The sequence below is a fragment of the Antedon mediterranea genome, chromosome 6 (genome assembly GCF_964355755.1).
Source record: "Antedon mediterranea chromosome 6, ecAntMedi1.1, whole genome shotgun sequence".
In the NCBI taxonomy this organism is placed as follows: domain Eukaryota; kingdom Metazoa; phylum Echinodermata; class Crinoidea; order Comatulida; family Antedonidae; genus Antedon; species Antedon mediterranea.
The window spans coordinates 24,214,142-24,227,309 of record NC_092675.1 but is presented as its reverse complement, the minus strand read 5'-3'; the positions used below and the strand labels follow the sequence as shown (position 1 = coordinate 24,227,309).

Below are 13,168 nucleotides of genomic sequence, written 5' to 3'. Positions count from 1 at the left end.
ATCAGATATAGGCCATTAATCATAGCCATTTCAGTTTTTTGTTTATTTTAAAACATACCGCGGCGCGTGTGTGAAGGTACAGTAGTTAAATAATAGGAATTATACTGCAAATTAATAAAGATCAAATTAAATATACGCCATAAAGAATCAGAATATATTGTGCGGAATAGTATTATAAAATTACCGTACATAGGGAGATTTGATGATAAGACATTTTTCGAGTGAAATCCCGATAGCTGAGTTTTATTGAGTAAGCTTGCAGGAATAACTGTAGGCTATCTTCCTGTGTCCCGTTAGGACCGAGATGTCTGCCCATGTTGCAAGCCGTACCATAATGTCTTCTTTCTTGGGCCCACTCTGTCACGGAAGTTAGTTTCAAAAGATGATTAAATTAAATAATGTATTAATAATTTATAGGATGGTATTCATTTGAATAAACGCCTCTCCAATAAAATCCCCCAACCCAACCCAACTATCTAATAACGTCCAACCACATACTTATAACAACACAATTATACGGTACTATTTGTAGTAGAATTCGCCGCACTGTTATCTACTATTTACCAAGCATTTGTTATTCTTTTAGCACTTTTCATATCTATTAGAGGATTTCATTTGATTATATATGTTACCATATTATTAAAACTACAAAATTTAACATATATCCCTCGAATAAGCACCTCCCTCAAATGACCTCCGCCTCCCCAAAGGGCCCTACCAAACAATAAAAACTGTACTTTAAAATGTTATTAATCATCTAAAACACTGTGAAACAAAGTAGTTTAGTTTTACGAATGTCAAGCATTTTCAATAATGGTAACCGACAGAAAACGTATAAGGAGAACATTATCATTCCGAAAACCATCGTCTACACTTCCTAGAGGGGGAGCGAGCGAAGCGAGCTCACCCTCTAGTGAGGATAAAGTAGTGTGTGTGTAATTTCACAACTTCATAATTACAATTGATAATTACACCTCCTTAATATAAAATAATATCCATTTTCCATATTAAATCCGTATAATGTAAAAAATAAAGATACAGTTATTTCAGGAGATGTTTCAGCCACCATTGATTTATTATAGCTTTTCTTGTATGGAGCGATTCATTAGAACATTATACCTAAGTCCTGTTTTATATTTCTAATTTTTTATAGTTCTGCGTGGATAGTTAGTGAGAATACGAGTGGGTGTATTGTAATGAATAATAACAAAACCGTACTGAACTATCATTATTTTTAGAAATCCGATATTCGACTTTAATGAATATAATTGAACAGTAATAAAAGCAACTATGATTTACATTTTTGACACAACTATAAAACTTTCAGAGTTTATCCAAATAATCTTATGTGTAGCCTAAATTGGATTCAAAGTAAGTAAACAAAGTGAGATGGTCTTTACTATAATATGTTAAAATAAAACTAACTATATTGCACTCTTTACAGATGAAGATAATTGGCCTTACACATCTTATTCTTACTCATCGGGTAAGTTCCCTATTTACATTATACATCGACCATGTAAACATTTATATAGTAGTATATTTCAACAATTGATTTATAGTAAGCCTGTTGTCCTATAATTGGCACATTCTAGAATATATACTTTAAACACTTTCACCACTTATAAGAATTCATACACAGGTTAATTTCTTATAACAATTACAAACTGTTCTTTTTTCAGACTACTTTTCTTCTTCGTACTACTCTTCTTCTTCTTCGTACTTTTCATCAGGTTAGTAATATTTATATTGTTTATTATCAGAAATGTTTTATTCCAATGCAATTGCTGGTATTTTGGAAACAATTAGTTCTTTAATAATTATCCCTTTGAATGTGCAGCAAACTGATCTCCTACATGATGTATGTATGAGTACATTCAGTTTCCGTCATTTGGCTTCCATTCAATAATTCTATTCGGTATGTTTCTTTGTCCACGTAGTTAGGATGTTTTACTTTCCTTCGTCCCTATTCCATGTCAAAGATATTATACAATCGCTTAAATTCCATATTACTCAACTTTCATTTATTCTTTTGAATATAGTCCATTTTATTATAATATTTATAAGTTTAATCATTGTAATTATTTACATATGATTTATAACTGTTCATACATTTTTTTTATTATAAGTACAATGTGATCATGTTTGTGAAATCGATGGTAATTGCATAAGTTATGAATTATTTTGTAACGGAGAAGAAGATTGTCTTTTAGGAGAAGATGAGAATAACTGTACAGGTAAAATCTAAATAATGGACTAAAATGAACTGTTCTGATGTAACAGTCAGATATGTTGTTCTACCTTACTTGTCTGTTAACATACATTATTTTAATCTGTAATGTGTACATGACGATATAATTGTCTTTTAAATTATTCTATGAGAGACGACAACCATGACAGTCTATAGATACAAAATTAAACTTACGTACACTCATCCTTTCATAAGACCTAACAAAGGGTTATGATTCAAAAGACTTTACGTCGTTCTAATTGTGTTATTGTGTATTTTAATAAAGTACGTTATAATTCTAAAATAAGGTATTTTGAAATGTCCTACCAAAAATTATTAAGATGATTATGTTTAATTTATAATAACTTTATGAATCATTTAATTTGCTAGATTGTGGTGGAAATGTGTATTTAAACACAAGTGATGTTGTATACATTAGTTCTCCGAATTACCCTGATGATCATCATAATCACCACAACTGCGAATGGATTGTGAGAAGTCCGCAGAATACAGGAATTCTGCTAACCTTTTCCGACTTGGATCTTGAAAGCTGTTGCGACTTTTTAATAATCACCTATGTTGACTTCATTGGCAATACAGTGACTGAATATTTTACTGGACAAGATAATAACAACCGTGTCCTTGCTAAAACCAACATAAATATAACATTTCAAACTGACTATTCAGTGGTTAACAGAGGATTTGAATTACTACTAAATGTTATTGACATAGGTATGTTTACATTATAAGTAACTAACAATTATTAGTCAGATTAAAGAGCATTCTTTTCATAAACATGTTGAATAACTTTTTGTTCCAGCAATTATTATTATTATCTTAATTAATAACTAATTACAAATATATTGTATCTTTGAAGATTGTCCTGGACATTTGTGTTTGTCTGGTAATCACATCGGTGTATGCTTAGATAATTCTTCAGTTTGTGATGGATCTGATAATTGTGGTGATTGGACTGATGAATGGCATAAATGTCAGGAACGTGAGTAAAATCAAATATTAAAACATAAAAACTATACCTTCAAATACATTAATACAAAAATGGCTTGGTTACCTCATTAAATATTTTACATCATAAATTCAACAACGTAACATAATTGGGAGGAACATTTAAATTATTACAAATAATATACATGTATTGTATTTTAGCTCCAAATATTGTTTGTGGAGAGCGTCACTTAGATACACCACGGATTATTGGTGGTGAGGATTCCGATCAAGGAGAATGGCCATGGATGCTTTCTTTGCAGTACAATAATCAACATATTTGTGGTGCATCGTTGATCAATGAAAAGTGGGCTGTAACAGCTGCCCACTGCATGTAAGTTATTTACAGAATCATAAATTAACAAAAGTAAAATAAAAACTTGTGTTTAGAAACTAAAATATGTATCTTTTGTTATATTTCTAGAAATCGTAACATTGACGCATACAGTATTGTTGCTGGTGAAAGAGACATAAATGATGGTGAACGTGACTTAAATGATGGTGAACGTATAGATGTTGAGGAGATAATTATCTATCCATATTACAATGACTATACAAGTGACAGTGATATTGCATTGATTTTACTCGCTACTCCACTGACATTCAATGACAACATACAGCCGATTTGCTATAGCGACACAAAATTCGAACCAGGAACACAGTGTTATGTTGCAGGATGGGGCGTTTCAGGCGATGGTAACAATTGTGTAATTTATTTAAATAAGTTAAATTTGATTAGTTATCACAGTTTAATACACTTTAAAAGATAATAGTATTTGCAATCAGTGTTGCATTTATCGCTACATTCTTTTTGCCTTTTGTTAAAGTCTATTAATTCTAACAATGTTGATATTGCTGTATTTAAACAACAAAGAATATATTATTGTGTCTTAGTGTAAATTTAATATTATTTAATATTGCATTTTAAAGGTTCCCTTCCAAGTATACTACAATATACAAATGTCCCATTGGTAGACATAGAAGAGTGTCGAAGAAACCTAAGTGGATCTACGGTCACTGATAACATGATCTGCGCTGGTCATCCAGAGGGCGGCAAAGACGCTTGTCAAGTAAATGTTTGCTTTTGTTTTATTCACAGTTTTTCATAAACGTTTTTCAAAATAAATTCTTACCTCTGTGAACAATGAATAACAGTTAATGACATTCCTCAATCCTCAATAATCTTTTGTAAGATACATATTTACGTTTTCATCTACAACATCGGAAATGCTTTATAAGTGAATTCAAATTGAAAAAAATACAAAAATCGAAGCATTATATTCACACACACGTTCGTTAACTAACAAATAGAATTTATTGCAATACCGTATAATACTTGTAAATTGAAAATACAGTATCTGTGCGAAAATGTGTGGAAATAATTATTATATATACATATTTTGTACAGGGTGATAGTGGTGGTCCCTTGATGTGCGTAAATGGCAGTACATGGCATCTTGTTGGAATCACGAGTTGGGGATATGGTTGTGCGGAACCAAACTTTCCAGGTGTATACACCAGAGTTTCTCAGTTTGTTGATTTTATCAATTTTATTCTGACATTTGAAATAGATGGTAAGTCATTTTCATCTATATATAAATTATGGTTAATTCTGACATAGGCGAGCACAATGCAAAAACTTCGATACAAATCTCCGCCTTGGATACCTACCTTATCTATCTGAGATGTAACGCGAAACGTAGATTTGATAACATTAGTGTTCACGGCGACGCTATTGTTCTATATTTCTATCTTAGGAAGATATTATAAAGAGTTTTTTAACACAATTTATGATTTCAACATTAGATTTTCATCTCAATTTCAATTCTTCCCGGTCAAAGTAATTTCCGGGTTTAAGATAAGTTCACCTTGCAACAACCTGTTTTCAAATATTTTCTCTCTTTTATACACAAGGGTGCAGTTAAAATAATAGATTTGACCCTAAAGGTTACTGGAAACAGGCACTCTCCATCAATCAATACAGTGTTCCTTTGGAAGACGAAAAAAAAACCAGAATATTTGGCCATTAATCATAGCCATTTCAGTTTTTTGGAAGACGAAAAAAAAATCAGATATAGGCCATTAATCATAGCCATTTCAGTTTTTTGTTTATTTTAAAACATACCGCGGCGCGTGTGTGAAGGTACAGTAGTTAAATAATAGGAATTATACTGCAAATTAATAAAGATCAAATTAAATAAACGCCATAAAGAATCAGAATATATTGTGCGGAATAGTATTATAAAATTACATAGGGAGATTTGATGATAAGACATTTTTCGAGTGAAATCCCGATAGGTGAGTTTTATTGAGTAAGCTTGCAGGAATAACTGTAGGCTATCTTCCTGTGTCCCGTTAGGACCGAGATGTCTGCCCATGTTGCAAGCCGTACCATAATGTCTTCTTTCTTGGGCCCACTCTGTCACGGAAGTTAGTTTCAAAAGATGATTAAATTAAATAATGTATTAATAATTATTAGGATGGTATTCATTTGAATAAACGCCTCTCCAATAAAATCCCCCAACCCAACTATCTAATAAACGTCCAACCACATACTTATAACAACACAATTATACGGTACTATTTGTAGTAGAATTCACCGCACTGTTATCTACTATTTACCAAGCATTTGTTATTCTTTTAGCACTTTTCATATCTATTATTGATTATAAATGTTACCATATTATTAAAACTACAAAATTTAACATATATCCCTCGAATAAGCACCTCCCTCAAATGACCTCCGCCTCCCCAAAGGGCCCTACCAAACAATAAAAACTGTACTTTAAAATGTTATTAATCATCTAAAACACTGAAACAAAGTAGTTTAGTTTTACGAATTTCAAGCATTTTCAATAATGGTAGCCGACAGAAAACGTATAAGGAGAACATTATCATTCCGAAAACCATCGTCTACACTTCCTAGAGGGGGGAGCGAGCGAAGCGAGCTCACCCTCTAGTGAGGATAAAGTAGTGTGTGTGTAATTTCACAACTTCATAATTACAATTGATAATTAAACCTCCTTAATATAAAATAATATCCATTTTCCATATTAAATCCGTATAATGTAAAAAATAAAGATACAGTTATTTCAGGAGATGTTTCAGCCACCATTAATTTATTATTGCTTTTCTTGTATGGAGCGATTCATTAGAACATTATACCTAAGTCCTGTTTTATATTTCTAATTTTTTATAGTTCTGCGTGGATAGTTAGTGAGAATACGAGTGGGTGTATTGTAATGAATAATAACAAAACCGTACTTAACTATCATTATTTTTAGAAATCCGATATTCGACTTTAATGAATATAATTGAACAGTAATAAAAGCAACTATGATTTACATTTTTGACACAACTATAAAACTTTCAGAGTTTATCCAAATAATCTTATGTGTAGCCTAAATTGGATTCAAAGTAAGTAAACAAAGTGAGATGGTCTTTACTATGATATGTTAAAATAAAACTAACTACATTGCACTCTTTACAGATGAAGATAATTGGCCTTACACATCTTATTCTTACTCATCGGGTAAGTTCCCTATTTACATTATACATCGACCATGTAAACATTTATATAGTAGTATACTTCAACAATTGATTTATAGTAAGCCTGTTGTCCTATAATTGGCACATTCTAGAATATATACTTTTTAAAGGAATTCTTATAAGTGGTGAAAGTGTTTAAAAACACTTTCACCACTTATAAGAATTCATACACAGGTTAATTTCTTATAACAATTACAAACTGTTCTTTTTTCAGACTACTTTTCTTCTTCGTACTACTCTTCTTCTTCTTCGTACTTTTCATCAGGTTAGTAATATTTATATCGTTTATTATCAGAAATGTTTTATTCCAATGCAATTGCTGGTATTTTGGAAACAATTAGTTCTTTAATAATTATCTTTTTGAATGTGCAGCAAACTGATCTCCTACATGATGTATGTATGAGTACATTCAGTTTCCGTCATTTGGCTTCCATTCAATAATTCTATTCGTTATGTTTCTTTGTCCACGTAGTTAGGATGTTTTACTTTCCTTCATCCTTATTCCATGTCAAAGATATTATACAATCGCTTAAATTCCATATTACTCAACTTTCATTTATTCTTTTGAATATAGTCCATTTTCTTATAACTAGATGGTACGCTCGCTTCGCTCGCGTACCATCTAGGTCGTGCCCACAGATGGTTCTCAAATACATAATAATTTCCGCGTTAAAAAACTGACGATTTCAAATGTACGTACAATAATACATGTCGTTTACAGGAACAAATAAATAGACACTGATTTATGTACTCAACTAAAATTAGCACCCTGGGAATTACTTCCGAAAGAGAAACTTGTCACAAAATGAGACCAATTGTTTAAGTCAAATTTAAACAAACTTAATTTGTGTTTTGTATGTAACATTAGGGTTGAGGGATGGGGAAGAGGATGGGTGCAAAGAGGAACAATTTTTAAATATATTATTTATCCATTTAGTAACAAAATATTAATTGTTTTCATGTTTTACAAATAATATACCACTAAACACAGTAAAACATTGCGATGTAGTACTTTGTTGAAACTATCAGTATCACTCAGTATAGCTCATTATCCGTTTAAAAAAAATTATATCCAACCTCTGCAGCACAGATTGAAAAAAAAATGGATCGAATTTCTGTTGAGTATACAGTACTTTCCTTTACGACGCCTGAGGGAATAGACACTTGTGGAACGACACAGAGATTGGAATGTTCCATTCATCGCAAATCAATACATTTGTATAAACGTATATTAAATCTATCAAAATAGTATTTTTTTAAAGAAAATCGGCCTGTCTTCAACATTATGATACTGTACTCGAGCCGTTCAACCAGTTTTCAGCTATTAAAAACAATTATCGTAGGAGGAGATAGGAAAATGCGAAGCCTCCTCGCATTTTTGTGGCGGGTATTTTTCAAGATGGACATCCATTAGACAGTGTATACAACGATCGGAAAACACCCCTATTTGGGGCAAATCGTTGAACCTAAATTCGTTTTAATCATCAATAACTAATTATCTAACTTAATTTAATTAGTAAACAGGGTTACATCAGGTGGTTAAAATCAGTACCGAAAGTACGAACCAACTTTATATAACATCGAGTAAAAATTCTAAAAGTAAGGCGCGATTTACCGAATTTTGCCCTTACGTAAATTTATATATAGATATTTATAAGTTTAATCATTGTAATTATTTACATATGATTTATAACTGTTCATACATTTTTTTTATTATAAGTACAATGTGATCATGTTTGTGAAATCGATGGTAATTGCATAAGTTATGAATTATTTTGTAACGGAGAAGAAGATTGTCTTTTAGGAGAAGATGAGAATAACTGTACAGGTAAAATCTAAATAATGGACTAAAATGAACTGTTCTGATGTAACAGTCAGATATGTTGTTCTACCTTACTTGTCTGTTAACATACATTATTTTAATCTGTAATGTGTACATGACGATATAATTGTCTTTTAAATTATTCTATGAGAGACGACAGCCATGACAGTCTATAGATACAAAATTAAACTTACGTACACTCATCCTTTCATAAGACCTAACAAAGGGATATGATTCAAAAGACTTTACGTCGTTCTAATTGTGTTATTGGGTATTTTTATAAAGTACGTTATAATTCGAAAATAAGGTATTTTGAAATGTCCTACCAAAAATTATTAAGATGATTATGTTTAATTTATAATAACTTTATGAATCATTTAATTTGCTAGATTGTGGTGGAAATGTGTATTTAAACACAAGTGATGTTGTATACATTAGTTCTCCGAATTACCCTGATGACCATCATAATCACCACAACTGCGAATGGATTGTGAGAAGTCCGCAGAATACAGGAATTCTGCTAACCTTTTCCGACTTGGATCTGGAAAGCTGTTGCGACTTTTTAATAATCACCTATGTTGACTTCATTGGCAATACAGTGACTGAATATTTTACTGGACAAGATAATAACAACCGTGTCCTTGCTAAAACCAACATAAATATAACATTTCAAACTGACTATTCAGTGGTTAACAGAGGATTTGAATTACTACTAAATGTTATTGACATAGGTATGTTTACATTATAAGTAACTAACAATTATTAGTCAGATTAAAGAGCATTTTTTTCATAAACATGTTGAATAACTTTATGTTCCAGCAATTATTATTATTATCTTAATTAATAACTAATTACAAATATATTGTATCTTTGAAGATTGTCCTGGACATTTGTGTTTGTCTGGTAATCACATCGGTGTATGCTTAGATAATTCTTCAGTTTGTGATGGATCTGATAATTGTGGTGATTGGACTGATGAATGGCATAAATGTCAGGAACGTGAGTAAAAAACAAATATTAAAACATAAAAACTATACCTTAAAATACATTAATACAAAAATGGCTTGGTTACCTCATTAAATATTTTACATCATAGATTCAACAACGTAACATAATTGGGAGGAACATTTAAATTATTACAAATAATATAAATGTATTGTATTTTAGCTCCAAATATTGTTTGTGGAGAGCGTCACTTAGATACACCACGGATTATTGGTGGTGAGGATTCCGATCAAGGAGAATGGCCATGGATGGTTTCTTTGCAGTACAATAATCAACATATTTGTGGTGCATCGTTGATCAATGAAAAGTGGGCTGTAACAGCTGCCCACTGCATGTAAGTTATTTACAGAATCATAAATTAACAAAAAGTAAAATAAAAACTTGTGTTTAGAAACTAAAATATGTATCTTTTGTTATATTTCTAGAAATCGTAACATTGACGCATACAGTATTGTTGCTGGTGAAAGAGACATAAATGATGGTGAACGTGACTTAAATGATGGTGAACGTATAGATGTTGAGGAGATAATTATCTATCCATATTACAATGACTATACAAGTGACAGTGATATTGCATTGATTTTACTCGCTACTCCACTGACATTCAATGACAACATACAGCCGATTTGCTATAGCGACACAAAATTCGAACCAGGAACACAGTGTTATGTTGCAGGATGGGGCGTTTCAGGCGATGGTAACAATTGTGTAATTTATTTAAATAAGTTAAATTTGGTTAGTTATCACAGTTTAATACACTTTCAAAGACTAGATAATAGTATTTGCAATCAGGGTTGCATTTATCACTACATTCCTTTTACCTTTTGTTAAAGTCTATTAATTCTAACAATGTTGATATTGCTGTATTTAAACAACAAAAATAATATATTATTGTGCCTTAGTGTAAATTTGATATTATTTAATATTGCATTTTAAAGGTTCCCTACCAAGTATACTACAATATACAAATGTCCCATTGGTAGACATAGAAGAGTGTCGAAGAAACCTAAGTGGATCTACGGTCACTGATAACATGATCTGCGCTGGTCATCCAGAGGGCGGCAAAGACTCTTGTCAAGTGAATGTTTGCAGTTTTTTAATTCACAGTTTTTCATAAAGTTTCTAATCTATAAACAATAAGTCACATCTGATCACATTCGTAAATTTCTTGTACATTATATAGTAGGCCTATCTACCTTTACCTCTACAAAAATCCAATAATCGGATATATTAATGAATTCCAATAACAAAAAAAACCGAATTCGAAGAATTATTTTCACATATGTTAACACATCGCATACATGCAATATATAAAAATTGCAAATAGATATTACAATATATGTTCGCAAATATAAATATAAGATTAAATTTTATAAATATATTTTGTACAGGGTGATAGTGGTGGTCCCTTGATGTGCGTAAATGGCAGTACATGGCATCTTGTTGGAATCACGAGTTGGGGATATGGTTGTGCGGAACCGAACTTTCCAGGTGTATACACCAGAGTTTCTCAGTTTGTTGATTTTATCAATTTTATTCTGACATTTGAAATAGATGGTAAGTCATTTTCATCTATATATAAATTATGGTTAATTCTGACATAGGCGAGCACAATGCAAAAACTTTGGTACAAATCTCCGCCTTGGATACCTACCTTATCTATCTGAGATGTACCGCGAAACGTAGATTTGATAACATTAGTGTTCACGGCGACGCTATTGTTCTATATTTCTATCTTAGGAAGATATTATAAAGAGTTTTTTAACACAATTTACGATTTCAACATTAGATTTTCATCTCAATTTCAATTCTTCCCGGTCAAAGTAATTTCCGGGTTTAAGATAAGTTCACCTTGCAACAACCTGTTTTCAAATATTTTCTCTCTTTTATACACAAGGGTGCAGTTAAAATAATAGATTTGACCCTAAAGGTTACTGGAAACAGGCACTTTCCATCAATCAATACAGTGTCCCTTTGGAAGACGTCAGATATAGGCCATTAATCATAGCCATTTCAGTTTTTTGTTTATTTTAAAACATACCGCGGCGCGTGTGTGAAGGTACAGTAGTTAAATAATAGGAATTATACTGCAAATTAATAAAGATCAAATTAAATATACGCCATAAAGAATCAGAATATATTGTGCGGAATAGTATTATAAAATTACATAGGGAGATTTGATGATAAGACATTTTTCGAGTGAAATCCCGATAGGTGAGTTTTATTGAGTAAGCTTGCAGGAATAACTGTAGGCTATCTTCCTGTGTCCCGTTAGGACCGAGATGTCTGCCCATGTTGCAAGCCGTACCATAATGTCTTCTTTCTTGGGCCCACTCTGTCACGGAAGTTAGTTTCAAAAGATGATTAAATTAAATAATGTATTAATAATTATTAGGATGGTATTCATTTGAATAAACGCCTCTCCAATAAAATCCCCCAACAAAATCCCCCAACCCAACCCAACTATCTAATAAACGTCCAACCACATACTTATAACAACACAATTATACGGTACTATTTGTAGTAGAATTCACCGCACTGTTATCTACTATTTACCAAGCATTTGTTATTCTTTTAGCACTTTTCATATCTATTAGAGAATTTCATTTGATTATATATGTTACCATATTATTAAAACTACAAAATTTAACATATATCCCTCGAATAAGCACCTCCCTCAAATGACCTCCGCCTCCCCAAAAGGCCCTACCAAACAATAAAAACTGTACTTTAAAATGTTATTAATCATCTAAAACACTGTGAAACAAAGTAGTTTAGTTTTACGAATGTCAAGCATTTTCAATAATGGTAACCGACAGAAAACGTATAAGGAGAACATTATCATTCCGAAAACCATCGTCTACACTTCCTAGAGGGGGAGCGAGCGAAGCGAGCTCACCCTCTAGTGAGGATAAAGTAGTGTGTGTGTAATTTCACAACTTCATAATTACAATTGATAATTACACCTCCTTAATATAAAATAATATCCATTTTCCATATTAAATCCGTATAATGTAAAAAATAAAGATACAGTTATTTCAGGAGATGTTTCAGCCACCATTCATTTATTATTGTTTTTCTTGTATGGAGCGATTCATTAGAACATTATACCTAAGTCCTGTTTTATATTTCTAATTTTTTATAGTTCTGCGTGGATAGTTAGTGAGAATACGAGTGGGTGTATTGTAATGGATAATAACAAAACCGTACTGAACTATCATTATTTTTAGAAATCCGATATTCGACTTTAATGAATATAATTGAACAGTAATGAAAGCAACTATGATTTACATTTTTGACACAACTATAAAATTTTCAGAGTTTATCCAAATAATCTTATGTGTAGCCTAAATTGGATTCAAAGTAAGTAAACAAAGTGAGATGGTCTTTACTATAATATGTTAAAATAAAACTAACTACATTGCACTCTTTACAGATGAAGATAATTGGCCTTACACATCTTATTCTTACTCATCGGGTAAGTTCCCTATTTACATTATACATCGACCATGTAAACATTTATATAGTAGTGTATTTCAACAATTGATTTATAGTAA

At 31.5% G+C, this 13,168-nt stretch overlaps 1 protein-coding gene and 1 long non-coding RNA gene across 2 annotated transcripts in view; both read left to right on the top strand.

Annotated features, from left to right (window-relative positions):
- LOC140052515 (uncharacterized) overlaps nucleotides 1-13,168 on the top strand; it is a 33,451-nt gene that overhangs the window by 8,518 nt on the left and 11,765 nt on the right. Inside the window, exons 15-30 of the mRNA XM_072098124.1 lie at nucleotides 2,621-2,962; nucleotides 3,108-3,230; nucleotides 3,398-3,569; nucleotides 3,660-3,931; nucleotides 4,166-4,305; nucleotides 4,644-4,809; nucleotides 6,726-6,767; nucleotides 6,999-7,049; nucleotides 8,505-8,612; nucleotides 8,996-9,337; nucleotides 9,483-9,605; nucleotides 9,774-9,945; nucleotides 10,037-10,308; nucleotides 10,550-10,689; nucleotides 11,003-11,168; nucleotides 13,048-13,089. Of these exons, the coding sequence (XP_071954225.1) occupies nucleotides 2,621-2,962; nucleotides 3,108-3,230; nucleotides 3,398-3,569; nucleotides 3,660-3,931; nucleotides 4,166-4,305; nucleotides 4,644-4,809; nucleotides 6,726-6,767; nucleotides 6,999-7,049; nucleotides 8,505-8,612; nucleotides 8,996-9,337; nucleotides 9,483-9,605; nucleotides 9,774-9,945; nucleotides 10,037-10,308; nucleotides 10,550-10,689; nucleotides 11,003-11,168; nucleotides 13,048-13,089 (2,673 nt within the window). The remainder of the gene's footprint in view (nucleotides 1-2,620; nucleotides 2,963-3,107; nucleotides 3,231-3,397; nucleotides 3,570-3,659; nucleotides 3,932-4,165; nucleotides 4,306-4,643; nucleotides 4,810-6,725; nucleotides 6,768-6,998; nucleotides 7,050-8,504; nucleotides 8,613-8,995; nucleotides 9,338-9,482; nucleotides 9,606-9,773; nucleotides 9,946-10,036; nucleotides 10,309-10,549; nucleotides 10,690-11,002; nucleotides 11,169-13,047; nucleotides 13,090-13,168) is intronic.
- On the top strand, nucleotides 1,444-2,228 carry LOC140052063 (uncharacterized). The gene is made up of 3 exons (XR_011845576.1): nucleotides 1,444-1,486; nucleotides 1,683-1,733; nucleotides 2,130-2,228. It is a non-coding gene; the product is annotated as an uncharacterized lncRNA (long non-coding RNA).